Genomic DNA, 17,216 nt, shown 5'->3' with positions numbered 1-17,216 from the left:
GTGTTAAAAGCAGCCATTGTGCTTGGTGATAGTCCCTGATTAGGACTTAACCACAGAGCGTGCTGCTACCCTGAGTCAACAATGAAAAGACAATGTGAACTATGAAACATCTGCTACAGGCAGATAGCAGAATGAGATCTACAGAGTCGGGGACGGGTAGCATGAGAGGATGTGGCAAAGATAAAATGAAGAGGGGAAAAAAAAAGAGAAAGTAAATAAATAAAAAAGCTCCAGTTACTAAAAGAGAGTGTGAACTAAAATTTGCATGCACAAACACAGATGCTTTAAGTGTTCTTTGAATATGATCAAATACACAAATAATCCACAGTTTATGATAGTAATAAATCTTATCAAAATAAATACCACTGGCTTGGAGTCCACACATCATGTTTTTCATACAACTAATTTCTTCTCCTGCAGAATTCAAGCAACCAATACATGAATCACTCATCATCTGAACTGCATTTAGTGACAGTCAAACCCCCAAATAAGCGAGGGAATGAGGCTTGGGTAAGTGAGGGAATGAGACACTTCTAAGTACTAGCCAGACTTCCATCCATTTGAATGATTGTTGGGATATTGCAGAAATAAATGTTGGATAGAAACATCAAGATGCAAATACTAGTTCCAAAATGCATACTGAGCAGCAAAATGTATGCTTGCAGACCATCTTTTTTATTCTGTAAGAAGACATGCGCATGAACTACAATGGAAACGCATTTACCAAATTTACATCTGTCCTAGATGTGTCAAAAAATCCTTGTCACATGATTTAATAATTTGCTACTATTATCTCCCGTCCTTTCATCTTGTATAGGGGAAATATAGATCTCATCAGAATATAAAAGAAAGCCAATTACGTTTCCTGATGTTTGTAGATGTATGTAGAAGCATATCCAAGGAAACAACAAAGGACCATTTATAGAGCCTTGTGGCACACTATACTTTGCTTGTGTTACAGTTCCTTACTTACACAAACAAAATGGTGGAAGACCAATCTTTTTTTAAGTTATATATGTTTTTGCATTTATCGCTTTATTATAAAAGGACAGCAGAAGCAGGAAGTGACAAGAGAAAAGGAAATAGGATCTGGAATGGACCACAAGCCAGGAGTCGAAATCGCCCAAAGCGAGTCAACTCATTTTGCCTGAAGCGCTCCCATTTGTCGGAGGCGAAGCGCTGTGTTAACATGTTATTTCCCCTCTACACTATACACTTCGGCACAAGGTGCTTCTACACTATTCACTTTGGCACAAGGTGCTTCTACACTATTCACTTCGGCACAAGGTGCTTCCGGGTGTGAAAAGGTTAGCGCATGCACGGGTTGCTGTGACCGTAATGGTGGTTGTGTGAAACCTAGCTGTGCACCAAATAAAGTGTGTTAACTATAAACGTTCTGTTTATTTGGACAAGCACGCTGCCCACATAGCTATAGCTCTGACAACTTATAGGATCTTAAACAACTTAATGAAAGTAACTTAAAAGAGTCTGCTAAATGAGAATGTCCACAAACAATGCCAATGAAATTCTCTAAGGCCCCGTCCACACTACTGCGTTTTAAAACGGAGAATTAAAACGAATACGATCTCAGTCCACACCAGCGTTTTATCTGCGTATTAGAATTGATCTCCGTCCACATTAAAACGCCTGAAAACGCGGATCACGTGACCATTCACCAACACTGGGCATGCGCGTGCCGGTGTAAACAGGAAACGGATTGACATGTGATGGGTGGCTGACGAATCAGGGAAGGATACGTCATGATTGATGACACCCAAGCATAGAGCCGAGCGTGAGCCTCTGCGTCATCGTTTCTAAAGTCCTCCGTTTTGTGCTGTCTTCACTAAAACGCCCTCCGGAGATTCAAAACGCAAAACGGAGCTGCAGCGTTTCTAAACTTCTCCGTTTTAGGTCTTCGTTTTATCCGTTTTAGTCTGGACGGGAGGTGCAAACGTAGCAAAAGGTCTCCTCCGTTTTTAAACGAAAACGCAGTAGTGTGGACGGGGCCTAAACTGTTGTGAGAATGAGAATGTTGTGATCTGGTGTCAAAGGCACTATCAATCTTTAATGGTATGAGAAAAAATATGCAAGCATGGTCAGATGATAAAAGAAAACACAGCTGTAAACAATGTGTCACCTTGCACTCTTGTGCTAAAATTTGGCATTTTTTCATAGACTTCACTACCACTTTGTTTACATACTGTGCTCATATCTTTCTATTGAAATGCAGTTAATAAAACAGTGTGTGTTGATCTTAGGTCATGCCAGTCACATGAATGCAAATGTTGAGTGAACAGAAAGCTGGTGTCCTAAATGTTTAGGGGATGTACACAACAGACCCACAGAAACTTATAAGTGATGCTAAAAAGGTAGCCTAAAACTTTTGTTCTTCAAGTTTTGGACATGAGAATTTTATAAACTGTTAAATACAACAAATTGTGGGTTTAACAACAACATATTTGTACTAACCATACCTGAAGCAAAGATACAAAAAAAAAAAAAAAAAAAATGCAAATAGGCTACTGTATTAAAGTCACAAAGGGATTGTGGTAAAGAGAGATTCTCACCTCTCCTCTCGAGGAACATTCTCACTGTGCTGCTCCTCTGCCTGGAAGGGGAAAAATATATATTTGTTATATAGATTACATAACAGCATATTACATACAGTTATATTTTAAATAAATATACCGAGGTTTAAAAGTTTGGGGTCAGTATGATTGTTTTATTTATTTGAAGAAGAAAAAAACTCTTCCAGAAAAGAGGCATAAAACTGATCAAAAGTGACAAAAACATTTTCTAATTTTACAAAAGTATTTAAATAAATACTGTTCTTTTGATTTTTTCCATCCATCATAAAAAGGTATAAAAAGCACAGAATCACAGTAAAAAAAATGGTTAAGCAGCACAGCTGTTTTCAAATTGATAATAATAAGTATTCTTGAGCAGCAATCAGCATATTAGAATGATTCTGAAGGATCATGTGACACTTAAAGGGTTAGTTGACCCAAAAATGAAAATTATCCAATAATTTACTCACCCTCAAGCAATCCTAGGTGTATATGACTTTTTTCTTTCAGCCAAACACAATCAGAAACAGTATATTAAAAAGTATCCTGGCTCTAGTCTTCCAAGCTTTATAATGGGAGTGAGTAGCGCCAGAGATTCTAAAGCCCAAAAAAAGCACATCCATCCATCATAAAAGTAATCCGTACTGCCCAAGAGGGTTAATAAAGGCTTTCTGAAGCGAAGCGATGCGTATTTGCAAAAAAAATATCCATATTTATAACTTTATAAACTAAAATCACTGGCTTCCGGCAAAGGCTGTACGCGAGTCTAGTTCCGGCGGAAGAGTGACCTCTGACCCGACGCATGAGGTATTGACGAACGCGGAAGCGCAGAGAGGGTAGAGCAAAATAAAACACTGGTCACGAATTAGAAGTCTAAAACAGGGCTTTTATTAACACCCTGGAGCCGTATGGATTACTTTTATGCTGGATGGATGTGTTTTTTTGGGGCTTCAAAATCTCAGGCACTACTCACTCCCATTATAAAGCTTGGAAGAGCCAGGATATGTTTTAATGTAACTCCGATTGTATTTGGCTGAAAGAAGAAAGTCATATACACACTAGGATAGCTTGAGGGTGAGTAAATCATGGGTGAAATAACCCTTTAAGACTGGAGTAATGGCAGCTGAAAATTCAGATTTGCCATCACAGCAATAAAATACATTTGAAAATATATTGAAATTGAAAACAGTTATTTAAATTGTAATTATATTTCACCATATTACTGTTTTTACTGTATGTTTCACCAAATAAATGCAGACTTTTGACCAGTAGTGCAAATTAGGAATAAATGCAATAAATAAGAAATGTATTATTATGTTATTTTAAGCAACAACAAAAAAAAGTTGCCTAAATAACATAAAACTGGAAACAGAAACCAGTATATTCAGAGCACAAGTATACTTGAGCTGACCTTATTTTGAAAGCACCACTACTGAAAGGGAACAGTGTATGATTTTGACACATAACCATACTATTGCATAAACTACCAGTAGCACATCATAGGCAATTTTCTGAAATAGCCATCTTACTGTGAGCGTTGAAACCATGACTGACGAGTGTTACAGCAGGGTATCCATGGGAACTAACTTTAGCTCTCCATGCATACTAGGTTTAGGGCCACTTGGTTGCCTGGTGTCAGATGACTGGTAAATACACATTTTACAATGATTGGATGAAAATGCATTGCAGGGTATGGAGTCTTCCTCAAAATAGAAAACATACAGTGAATCTGTAGAGTTTTAGTGTAGTACTTAGAATGTAAGTATTAGAATGCACTGAGCAAACGCAGCATCCATCCATCATCGGGTGAGGGTGGTTCTCTTTACATGGAATGCTGCAGGTCTACTCAATCACTCTTGCCATCTATAATGACTGCAAATGAATCAAAGTCTATTTATGGCTCTGCTTTTAACCGGTTGTCAAGCAGACAATGTGTTTTTTTAAAACATAAAGCTGTTTGTGAATGTGACCTTAGTTAATTTTAATTTCATTTAATTAATCCAGATTATTCATGAATGAGCAAATCATATCTAGGACACACCAGTCATGCTAGAACAAACCCAAAAAACAATTCCAACATGGTATTATTAAATCTAAACAACATATTTTAACTAAAATAAAGCACATTTACACGAAAACAGCTCAACAATATTTTAGAAAAAAATTATTGTATGCTATTTATAACATGGACTTCGTCTGATATAGAGCCTAAGGGAATAAGGTTGCCCTATTCAACTTTAGAATGATTCATACACTGTAAAGAAGTGTAACCAACTTTCTTGTGACTTTCCTGTACTGTTATTTTGCAGTTATGTAATAATGAACCACATCAGAATACTGACAGCCATTAAACAGCAAGGTCATTTAAATATTTCCCCGATGCCGACTAGAAGAAAAAAATGACTCCAATCTGATGGTGTATTTTTAACTATTCTATACATCACCACATCAAGCATTTAACCACGATTTGAAGAGCAGCCTTCAAACCATACTATTATAGTATCATTCAGATACTACTATTATATGTCATTCATAGTTAGAATTAGTTTTTATTTTTATAATTTCTGGTTTCATTTGTTAAAGTTTTACTACTTTTTTTTTTTTGTGGTAATTTTTTATCTTTTTTTTTTTTTGACATGTCTACATGGTTTTAATATATCATTTTTTTATTTCAGTTTTAGTTATTTTAGTACTAGTGGTGGAACAGATCACAAAACTCACGGTTTGGATCACATTACGGTTTTTGAGTCACGGATCGGATCATTTTTCGGATCAGCTAAAAGTTCAAACAATTAAAGACAAGTAAACAGTCAGTAAAAAAAAAGAACAAATAGACTAATTACAAGCAAATTAGAAATAAAGTAGGGTCTAATAGTAGTATTCAGGTATAGAAATGTAACAATTAAATGTAAAATAACTGCATAGTGCATAGTGTTCACTGTATGAATTAAATGTACCGTAGATTAATCTTTGTTAAAGCTGTGTTTTGTTGTTTGATTAGCATTAAAGACATAGGCTAGACTGTATTTATAGGCTGCTGTCACTTTAAGACTGAATGGACATATCAAACTTGATACACATTCCATTTCTCTCTCAACTGTTTGCGTTCATTGAAGACATACACAGAATTATGTCAAAATGCTTGTCTTGGCTAGTATTCTTTTACACAGTTGGTTATGTGTCCGTTCAGGCGCAAACACAAGAAGATGCGAAAGAGGAATCAGTTCGCTAAAACGCACCACTCTGTGTGCGCGAGCTTCGGGTGTGTGAGGCTGTGTGATACCAGCGCGTGAGTACTAGGCTACGATAGTCGGGTTACCGGTGTTACACGGTGTTCAGTCGCAACACAGGTTTCATAATTTGCCCACTGCGGCAATTTTTTTTACAGATTAAAGCGTTATTATGCAAATATTTAACACAATTACCGCAGTATCCGTTTTTTTTTCACCCGTTGACTAGCTGTATGATCACGCTCTTATTAATGCAAATGCTTTTAAACCATTCAAGCGCGACAAGACTAAAGGGGCCACACTGTCTGTCAATGTCCTGCCTATGTGACACACACACGACTCACAGAAAGACGCGCATCAGTATCGAGTTCTCTTTTGGGCTTGTACGAACCATAACACAAATTATGCCAAAATCTCTGTTTTGTCGAGTGTCCTCATAAGAGTGCACTCCTCTATCTTTTAACATATCTCTCGCGCAAAAGAAAAACTCTTCATGAAGCGCAGTGGAATGCAGCGATTCAATGCAGTGTTTCCTGATGGATCGAGGTTGTTCCTTAATTTCATTTTCTACATGCAATTTACACGAGCTCGCGAGTATGCGCTTAGAGCTATTAATGTCGCGAAAAATACATAGAGGACACTGACAATGCGCTGACAGACAAGTAGCATTTAATATGAAACAAAGTCTAAACTTTTCAAAATTAAACAATAAATAGGCCTACCATTTTGTGGCTCTTTAATGTGTCGTGACAAATTGCCTCAGTTAAAGCTGAACCGATCATTTCTTCCTTAGTTAATTTATAGCATCAAATAAACATGAATGAACATCAGAAGGACTGTTGTTTTAACCACGGAAAGACGTCAGTACACACAAATCCACCGACATTAATCTTCTAACTCTCCTGACTGCTTTCGGACAAAAATGGCAGATTATGATTGGTCAGATCGCCTGTCAATCAAACTCCCTGCGGAGTGAATTGACAATAATTTTTAAAAGTGAAAGTAAAATACACACTGCAGCACCAGCTTTATATAAACGGTGTAAAAATCATTGTTTTTTAAAAATCAAAAATATTTGTTTAATAGCATATTGTTACTTAGAACTATTAATAAAGGCCAGTATCACCAGTGCCAATACAGCTACTGATGTCTTTATGAATTTTTTTTATGAAATATGAAATATTTTTTCTTAATTTCAGGGGATGAATGGAGTAATTTTAGCCATTCAACAAAATGTTTTTACATACCAGTGAAATTTAAAAATAAACACATTACAAGCAATAGTGCAAATGAAAACAATAGAACAAAGATACAAAAGAAATGAAAATTGCTTTAAGATTTTCAGGTAGGCCTAGGCCTAGTTCTAACAATAGTACAAGGGTGGGCGATGTGACCAAAATCTTATTTATGAGAAATGTTATTTCACGTTAATGATATACATCACACGATATAGTTATTTTTATTATTTTATTTTAGTTAGTAGGCTATTAAAAATTAGCCTGGCTAACGTCAGACCACGTCGTCTCATTGAAACTTGGGTCTGGGAACCACATGTTCATTTTCTCGTATTTGAGGCATGGTTTACGAATGCCCAGAGCCGTTTATTGGGTGCTACGAATGTCTATCAAATGCGTCTGTACGAAGCTCATAGCCAATCGGTTCAATTATACCAGATGACGTATGTAGAGCGGCAGAAATTAGACGACGAAGAAGACGATGGGTCAGAGATTTATGTGTACAGGATGGCGTATCTAAGGCTGCATCGAAAGGTAACTTCGCGTCTGCTGCCATGTTTGATCCATAGGTATAAACAAACTGCTTCGGTGTGTCGCATAGATGTCGTCATTGTCTTGCTGCTCCCTCCCCGTTCTGTGATTGGTCCCCTCGCTGAGGCGAAAATTTGGTCCATGGTATCCAGACTGCCTAGCAGCGTGAATAAAATCGCATGGGGAAACCCAGGCTAATTAAAAATAAGAACAAAGCAGCAAATTACAAACACTAGCAACAAAAAATATTTATACAGGTCCTTCTCAAAAAATTAGCATATTGTGATAAAGTTCATTATTTTCCATAATGTAATGATAAAAATTAAACTTTCATATATTTTAGATTCATTGCACACCAACTGAAATATTTCAGGTCTTTTATTGTTTTAATACTGATGATTTTGGCATACAGCTCATGAAAACCCAAAATTCCTATCTCAAAAAATTAGCATATCATGAAAAGGTTCTCTAAACGAGCTATTAACCTAATCATCTGAATCAACTAATTAACTCTAAACACCTGCAAAAGATTCCTGAGGCTTTTAAAAACTCCCAGCCTGTTTCATTACTCAAAACCACAATCATGGGTAAGACTGCCGACCTGACTGCTGTCCAGAAGGCCATCATTGACACCCTCAAGCAAGAGGGTAAGACACAGAAAGAAATATCTGAACAAATAGGCTGTTCCCAGAGTGCTGTATCAAGGCACCTCAGTGGGAAGTCTGTGGGAAGGAAAAAGTGTGGCAAAAAACGCTGCACAACGAGAAGAGGTGACCGGACCTTGAGGAAGATTGTGGAGAAGGACCGATTCCAGACCTTGGGGGACCTGCGGAAGCAGTGGACTGAGTCTGGAGTAGAAACATCCAGAGCCACCGTGCACAGGCGTGTGCAGGAAATGGGCTACAGGTGCCGCATTCCCCAGGTCAAGCCACTTTTGAACCAGAAACAGCGGCAGAAGCGCCTGACCTGGGCTACAGAGAAGCAGCACTGGACTGTTGCTCAGTGGTCCAAAGTACTTTTTTCGGATGAAAGCAAATTTTGCATGTCATTCGGAAATCAAGGTGCCAGAGTCTGGAGGAAGACTGGGGAGAAGGAAATGCCAAAATGCCTGAAGTCCAGTGTCAAGTACCCACAGTCAGTGATGGTCTGGGGTGCCATGTCAGCTGCTGGTGTTGGTGCACTGTGTTTTATCAAGGGCAGGGTCAATGCAGCTAGCTATCAGGAGATTTTGGAGCACTTCATGCTTCCATCTGATTTCATTTTTCAGCACGACCTGGCACCTGCTCACAGTGCCAAAACCACTGGTAAATGGTTTACTGACCATGGTATTACTGTGCTCAATTGGCCTGCCAACTCTCCTGACCTGAACCCCATAGAGAATCTGTGGGATATTGTGAAGAAAAAGTTGAGAGACGCAAGACCCAACAGTCTGGATGAGCTTAAGGCCGCTATCGAAGCATCCTGGGCCTCCATAACACAGCAGTGCCACAGGCTGATTGCCTCCATCCCACGCCGCATTGAAGCAGTCATTTCTGCAAAAGGATTCCCGACCAAGTATTGAGTGCATAACTGAACATAATTATTTGAAGGTTGACTTTTTTTGTATTAAAAACACTTCTTTTATTGGTCGGATGAAATATGCTAATTTTTTGAGATAGGAATTTTGGGTTTTCATGAGCTGTATGCCAAAATCATCAGTATTAAAACAATATAAGACCTGAAATATTGCAGTTGGTGTGCAATGAATCTAAAATATATGAAAGTTTAATTTTTATCATTACATTATGGAAAATAATTAACTATCACAATATGCAAATTTTTTGAGAAGGACCTGTATATTAAACCAATTGTACCTTAAAAACGTAATTTGTTTATTTAACATGTAGTAAGAATTAGTGCAGAAACGGAATAATCAAAAGTAAATTTTTTACTGATTTACATCAGGTTTACTTTCACTTGAGACATAACAGACTGTTTATACTCCACACAATGGTCATTTTGACATAATTGTGTGAATTGGTAATGTTTTGGCACTTATATGTGAAAAAAATTAATAAATCATGGGCATGATTCGAAAAAAGGTTAAATGGTCCTCAGGGCTCCAGACTAACTTTTCCACTGGTTGCACTGGTGCTACTAACTTTCTCAGTTGGTCGCACCAGCATATGATTTGGTCGCACCTTTTTTTTTTTTTTTTTACATGCCATGGGATTAATCAATGCATGCTGATGAATAGTGGTCTTAATCTGCATACCATAGTTGTGCACTGATGTAAAAAGACTGACAGTGACAAGACCTCATGTTAGCAAAATGTTTTAATCTTTTAACTATCAAATCAAAATATTCTCAAAAAAAATATTAAAAAGTTAAAAGTAAAAAGATGACTGAAAAATAGTAGTATTTAATTAAATGCATTTATGGTGAGATTACTACATTTTATTTAATGAAATGCATTTATAATGAAATTCATTGTCATGTCAATTTGTGCTCCTTTTGACCACGAACTATGCGCTGTCACTTTAATTCAGTACGTGCAGCACAGCAGAGATAGACTCGGTGTGTGTGATCTCTGCACTTATACGCACCGCTCCTGGAACGGATGCAGTGTGAAAACACTGTGTCAGGCTACACAAATATTGATCTTTACATTGTTAGCCTCTTGTCTTTTTTACATGTCGTACACTGTACATTTAACTTACAATTATTATGACTTAATTGGCGCGTTTCACCATCAGTGTGCAATGCGCGTGACGTGCACGTTCGTTAATAAATAAACGGCAAGTGTCTTGCGGAAGAACATTGTAGCCGGAGCTACTTTTCTCCGTTAATGTCTATGGCGAGTCACGCAAGCACTGGGCAGCTCCGCAGCCGAGCCGACCCCGGGATAACAGAGTCAGAATATAAACACTTATTATAGGCGTACCGTAGTGATTCAGGATAAGTCAAAAACACGGTTTGGAAAATGGATTCATGATGTACTCGTTCATGTTGAACATACGGACTGCAGCAGCTGCTGATACAACGGCGTTCTGTTGCGCATGGTGAATGTACTAATGGTGAGTACATGACCATGCGCTCGCACAAATGCGACCACATAAAATTTTAACTCGCACATTCTCAAAAATTGGTCGCATATGCAACCATTTTGGTCGCAGTCTGGAACCCTGGTCCTGAAAAAAAAAAAACACACTCGAGTCAAAAATGGCGGCATTGGAAAGGAATGGGAAACAAATTTCATCTAATGGAAACGTTTGGTACTGCTCTTAAATAATTTTATTGAGATTAGGGCTGCACGTTTTCAAGTTTTTCATTAACCGTTAACCGAGGCCCTTAGCGGTTAATACTCGGTTAACCATAGTGTGCGCGCCGCAACCCCGAGATACAGACACACGCGAAAGGGGTAGTTCATTTTTAACACCTTTAATAACTGGTTGGACCACATTTAAAACAAAATTAATTTATAGAAATAAAACGCAGTGGTAAGGACAGAGCAGGTATGTTGTGTTCATACCGAACGCGAATTTAATTATATGCGCGAGTGATTACATACAAAGTCAATGCAAAGACGCATCATTCGCGCCGGGCGTTGCGAATGACGCGAATTGGGCGACGCGTTTGCCGCGAATGTCTTCCGTGCAAGTTGAAAAATTTGAACTCGAGCGAATGTTCAAGCTAGACGCGATAGACGTGTAACGTTATTTGACACTCTATTCGCGTTCGGTGTGAACACACAAGACCATAATGATGCCCGGTTGTTGGCTGTTGAGATGGTACAACAACGAGGTTGTACTTGAAGTATATCTAACCTTATATCTCATATTATATCTCATTGCAATACTTGCATTTTGCCCCGTCATTCTCGGTTTTAAAGTGCTCCCACGCTGTGCTTTTCTTTGCCCGCTTCATATTAGAAAACCGGTCATGAGTCATGACTACTTCTTCTTGTGGACATTACAAATGTATGGGAGCGCTCTGGCGGTCTCTGGTGGTGCAAAAATGTATTACAACTAAATTCAATGCACGCCATTGACGCCACTGAACCGAGCAAAATGTTTCACTCGGTTAAGCAATTTTTAACGGTTAATCGGTTAACCATGGACACCCCTAATTGAGATATCAATCTCAATTTGAAACTCAACTTGGTTATATTTATGGAATTTTTTTCAAAACATGTTTTAGAGAAAAACATGTTTTGGAAAATATAGGCTATAGGCCTATTTCATATATAAATAGAAAGTAGTATTTTTGTGGATTTTTCAATAACTTACATAACTTTTTTTTTAACTATAAGTTTACATTTTAAAACTTTTTCACCTCAGCAATAATCTGCCAAGTGTCTTCTTTGAAAAGAGACCAGACTTAAAGGTGCATTGTGAAATATTTAGGAGGATCTGTTGACAGAAATTCAATATCATATACCTATGTTTTCAGTGGTGTATAAAGACCTTACTTAATAAACCGTTGTTTTTATTACCTTAGAATGAGCTACATACACCACTACACCAATTCTATCTACATACACCACGGGTCCCCTTACATTAAAATATGCCAACATGTTTCAACAGTAGCCCTAAACGGACAAACGCGTTTCGTCACTATGTTGTTCTTCGTGCAAAGAAGCTAGCTAAAACACCGACACAATGATGAACAAGTAACAATAATATTCGCAATAACATATCGTTTTACTGAATAATTAGGTAGGCCTAAACCTAATTTCTTAATTTATCTTTGTAAAGAAACCTCATTGCTTAACTGGCTACTCTCTGCTGTCTCAGATGACGACATCTTACGTCGGCCACCATAACTTCTGCTGGTTGCAATTCACAACTTCACCACTAGATGCCGCTAGAAATTACACAGTGCACCTTTAATTTAGTGCTCTAAAGCATTCAAGATTTCAACAGTTTAAACTGGAAATTTCATTTTCACTAGGTCTATGATAAAAAAAACGCAAAAATGGATTATTACTAGGCCTACTACATAAATATAATTTGGTACCATAAAATCCCCCAAAAATACTAAATATTAAATAAAAAACTATTCTCAAACTACAATACACTACATTCATTTTATTGAAATAGAAAATAAATTCTGTCATTTTTCACCGCCACAGGAGGAACACCAGGCTGTGCTAACGAGGATATTCTTCAAAACATAATTTTTACATCATTTTGTGCGTTTTTGTCCATTCAAGCATAAGACGAACTCAAAGCAAAATAGAACTCAAATCCCATCCTCGGTAAGCTTCTCTCTCTCGCTTTCCGGGACTGGTGAATGGAACCAGATCCTGTTCATACAGTGGCGCTGTAGGATGCCATGAACAAAAACTGATTTTGATTGAATAACATTAAATATTTTGAACACATTAAATATCACAGAAATGAACACGCTATTTTTGACCGCCCTACTACATAAAGATTACATTCAGTACAGATTGATATAACATTGCATCCACCTCCACTAGTACCGTCAAGCCAACAAACTAAGCCCCTTTAAACAAATCGAGAACTATAAATGGATTTTTCCATCCACTTCGATTGTAACCATTCTCAAGCCATAAGACAGGTCTCTTGCGTAACTGTTAACCACAAAAATGGCAAATTGTCTGTCAACCTGAAGCAGCAAGAATCTCTGTGCATGTTTGTGTGGCTTTAGCTTCCTGCCCCAAAGGAAACATGATAAAAATAATCTTTAATCAGTCTTGTGTGCCTGATCGTGATAAAAAATAAATAAATCCACCACCACTAGAAAACAGCACACTTTTATAACTATGAAAGGTGTTGGGCTAAAATGCAAATGGTGTCAAGTTTTGCATAGCTCTATTATCAATATGTTCATGTTCATTCATATTAATATTTAATCATACAACCTATGCATTACCTCTTCTGCATATCACAGCAACTCTTCTGTATACACAAGTGTTTTTCTATAGCCCTAGATATGTTATTTCATTATTCTGTCTAACTACTATATTATTATTCCTCTGTGAACAGGAAGCATCTAGCAAATGCAAATCTGTGTAAGATCATACCTGGCAATCAAACTCTTACTTTCTAATAACTTTTTTAATCACAGGGAGGGAAAGTATGGCGTTTTATTGTATCTCATTCAACCGGCTTAACCACAATTTGAAGTGCGGATCACATTTGAGTATCATTTAGACACTATTGTAGTTTTTATTAACATTTTACATTTGTTTTTACTTGTACATTGTCAAGTTTTTTCTTTTTAAGTTTTAGCAATTTTGTTGTGCGTTTTGTCATTTTTATTATTTTTGGTTAAAAAAATAAAATGCACCGAAATGAAAATTCTGGGCGAAAACCCAAAAATGCCATTTTTCGGCCTATCATTTTCGGCGTCCCTAAACAATATGTCTATTATGAATTTCTACTTCAGTTTTAGTTTGTTATTTTAGTACATGGTTTTAATTAACTATTAAAATCCTGACTCATAAACAGACAAAACATTTAGCATTCAATGTGGTCAAACAAAGGTCATGACAATGCGAAGACATTAACTTAAAAGGGATAATACACCCACAAATTTAAACTTTCTTTTTTCCTCAGTTCTAAAAATGTATGCCTTTCTTTTTACAGTAAAACACAAAAGACAATGTGAAGAAGAATGATGTTAGGGACTGTCATTCTGCCTAAGACTAAAAGGCAGAATTAGTCAATTAACCATGGTTTTATAATGGTAAAAGTGTAGTAACCATGTTTTTTGGTGGATTAATTACAAATACCATGGTTAAACGGTGGTTAGTGTAGCAAAACCATGGTTAATTTGTGGTTACCACGATTTAACTACAATAACCAAAGTTTTTTGTTTTTATTTGTAGTAAAGCCATGATTTTCATCACCTATTGTGTGATGATATAAAGTCGTACACGTTTGTAACAACACTAATTTCATTTTTGCTTGACATTTCCCTTTAAAGGGACAGTTCACCCAAAAGTGAAAATCTTGTCATTTATTCACCCTCAATAAGATAATTTGAGAAATGTCTTGGCGTTTTTGTCCATACAATGGAAGTTGATAGTCGGTAAAACAGTTTGGTTAACACCATTTTTCAAAGAATACTGTGTTTCGCAGGGGAGAGTAAGTCAAAATAGGCATGAGGGCGAGTAAATGACAACATTTTCATTTCTGAGTGAACTATACCTTTACTAATTCCATTTAATAATTTAAAAATCACATAATAGACTTCGTAATATATGCTGCTGGAATTAATGCCAGTTTGTTATTTCAGACGAAAACATGAGACCATGCAAAAATGAATGTATTCTGTTCTTTCAGGATCCAAGAGTCCTAACAGAAAGATGCCTCCCAGTTCCCGCCTCCACATGCAAACGCATTTCACCAAGCTAAATAAACAATTGCATTGCCCATATAAGCACTGCAAAAATCAATAGACACTAAATCATATAGAAAAACCCAAATGAAATTAGAAAGTTATTTAGAATTTTTTTTGCCACCTTTGCAAATGTAACAACAGTACATTGCACCATGTCTCGCACGTGCTTTCGGCTCACAATGAAGTGAAGTTGCACTGTAATAAAAACGTCCAGCTTATGACGTCATTTTTTTTAAAACCAGCTCACATACCTGCGATGGCATGAAGAAGTCTGCGTCCTCCTGCCAAACTTCAACCACGCTGGGCATCTGAGTCAGAGCTTCAGAAAGAAGGAATAACAAACATATAGAACATCAAGCGAGCAGATCAAGAAACACCAGGCCAATTCCTGTCTCTACACAAAAATACAGGAAATCCGAAATTGACACTAGTGCTTGTCTTATTAATGCGTTATCTAATATGTTTGGTTTGCAGTAGTTGAACAGTAAGCAGTATATAAACTGGCGTGGATGACAAAGGCGTGCAATTGAACGGACAAGCTATTTTAGTCCAGAGCTCACACCATGACAACAATCCACATAACGTTACATGCCGCTGGAAACACATTTAAATGTGCATATTAATACTGTTCGTAGCTTGTGTTTTCTTCTGCGAACATCGAATATACGCTTAGTTCCCATAGACTGCACTGAATAACAGCTGTATGCAGATATATGAGCTTTGTAGCATATCGCATTAACACAGGAAATCGAACAAAACCAATAACTGGCCAAAAACGCTTAAGCAGTCTGTCTTCAGATATGAATCAAAAGATAAATCCTTATGCAGATAGACAGACGAATGAAACTAGAATAAAATAGATCAGCTTTCGGGTGAATATTGTGTCCTTATAGCATAACGAGTGCACTTGAATACTTGTCAAATCAGCCCTCGGCAGTTCCTCCGACATTTTCACACTCGCGTTGCATTCGTGAACAAACTAAATAAGGCGATTCTGTCTCCCTCACCTTGAAACTGAGCTTCTCCGTGTTGAATGTACGGCAATAATAGCTGTAGGAGTCGTAGAAGGACATTAATCCATGTTTTTTTGTGTGTGAAGTCCCTTTGGCTCGCCATGCTGGCTGTGTTGAGCTCCCTGGCTTCACTTCTTTCTCTTTCTCTCACTCACACCCTCCCTCCTTTCTCAGCAGTACCTAAGCGAGTGTGAAAGTGTCGCCCACTACAGCCAGACAAGCCATCTACACTGCGAGCGAATCAACCATCTAAGACAAGTTACACTCTACTACAGAGTCAGACACACAGCACAGACAAACGCCAACAAACAAGTTTTCCGTTGGATTTAGAATTTTATGAAAAATAACTGTCATGTTCACACTGCCCCAACAGACACAGAGAAACGCTGATTGAACATTATTCAGTCGGGGGAAAACAAACCCGACCAAAGCCAGCAGGGCACAAGCTGACAGTTGACTGACTGACACTCCGACAGTTTAGTCGCATCGCTAGCAGCAGTGTAGATGTGGAGAGATGGAACAATACTGTTTAGATCACATGGCTATATTTCTATAACATTCACAAATAAATGGAAGGTCATTAACCCTTGAGATATCCAATATTTTGGTCATTGGAAACAAATATTACATCATTAAATATTACACCAATATATGGAAGCCAATTTCCATCACACAAAAAAACATGCTTTTGTAAATTATAATTATGACTTAAAAAGTCGAAATTATGACATAGTCATATGATGAAAATTCTAAAGTCACATTTATGTCTTAAACAGTCAAAATTGTGACGTCATAATTTTGACGTTTTATGTCATAATTAAGATTTACCAAAACACGTTTTTTGTTCCCTTATAATATATTTTTGAACCATTCCTTATAAGTACACAGAAATATACAAACAATTTAATCGCTGGTGCAGATCTACACCTAAATACCAATGAATTACTCGAGACTTGTGCCTTGGTTTTCTGTTTAAATGTACTTAATTATGGATTAATAAAACTTGTTTAAAAATATAAACCCTTAAAACATCCAATATTTTTGTCATTGAAAAAAAAAACTAAAATAAATAAAAAATACACATTAAAAAATACACCTATGCACATGTATTTTTGAAGCATTCCTAACAAGAAAAGCACAGAAGTATGCAATCAATCAAGTTTTTTCCTCCACCGATTTAACTAATCTACTAAAGCTTTTTATGGACCTTGTTTTTGTGTAAAATTGTTCTATTAACATAATGTATTGATTAATAAAAGTTATTTTAAATGATTACACCTATTCAGG

At 37.0% G+C, this 17,216-nt stretch overlaps 1 protein-coding gene across 4 annotated transcripts in view; it reads right to left on the bottom strand.

Annotated features, from left to right (window-relative positions):
• tmem131l (transmembrane 131 like) overlaps positions 1 to 16,099 on the bottom strand; it is a 71,940-nt gene extending 55,841 nt beyond the window's left edge. For all 4 annotated transcript variants that reach the window (XM_056265099.1, XM_056265101.1, XM_056265100.1 and 1 more), the window contains exons 1-3: positions 15,924 to 16,099; positions 15,168 to 15,235; positions 2,568 to 2,608 (exon numbers count right to left, since the gene is read on the bottom strand). In XM_056265099.1, the coding sequence (XP_056121074.1) occupies positions 2,568 to 2,608; positions 15,168 to 15,235; positions 15,924 to 16,032 (218 nt within the window). In that variant the 5' untranslated portion in view covers positions 16,033 to 16,099. The remainder of the gene's footprint in view (positions 1 to 2,567; positions 2,609 to 15,167; positions 15,236 to 15,923) is intronic.
• Between the last annotated feature and the right edge of the window lie 1,117 nt (positions 16,100 to 17,216).

The sequence above is a fragment of the Rhinichthys klamathensis genome, unplaced genomic scaffold (genome assembly GCF_029890125.1).
Source record: "Rhinichthys klamathensis goyatoka isolate OS25496 unplaced genomic scaffold, OSU_Roscu_1.1 h1tg000229l_1, whole genome shotgun sequence".
NCBI classification, from domain to species: Eukaryota; Metazoa; Chordata; class Actinopteri; order Cypriniformes; family Leuciscidae; genus Rhinichthys; species Rhinichthys klamathensis.
This window is presented reverse-complemented; position numbering and strand designations above follow the sequence as displayed.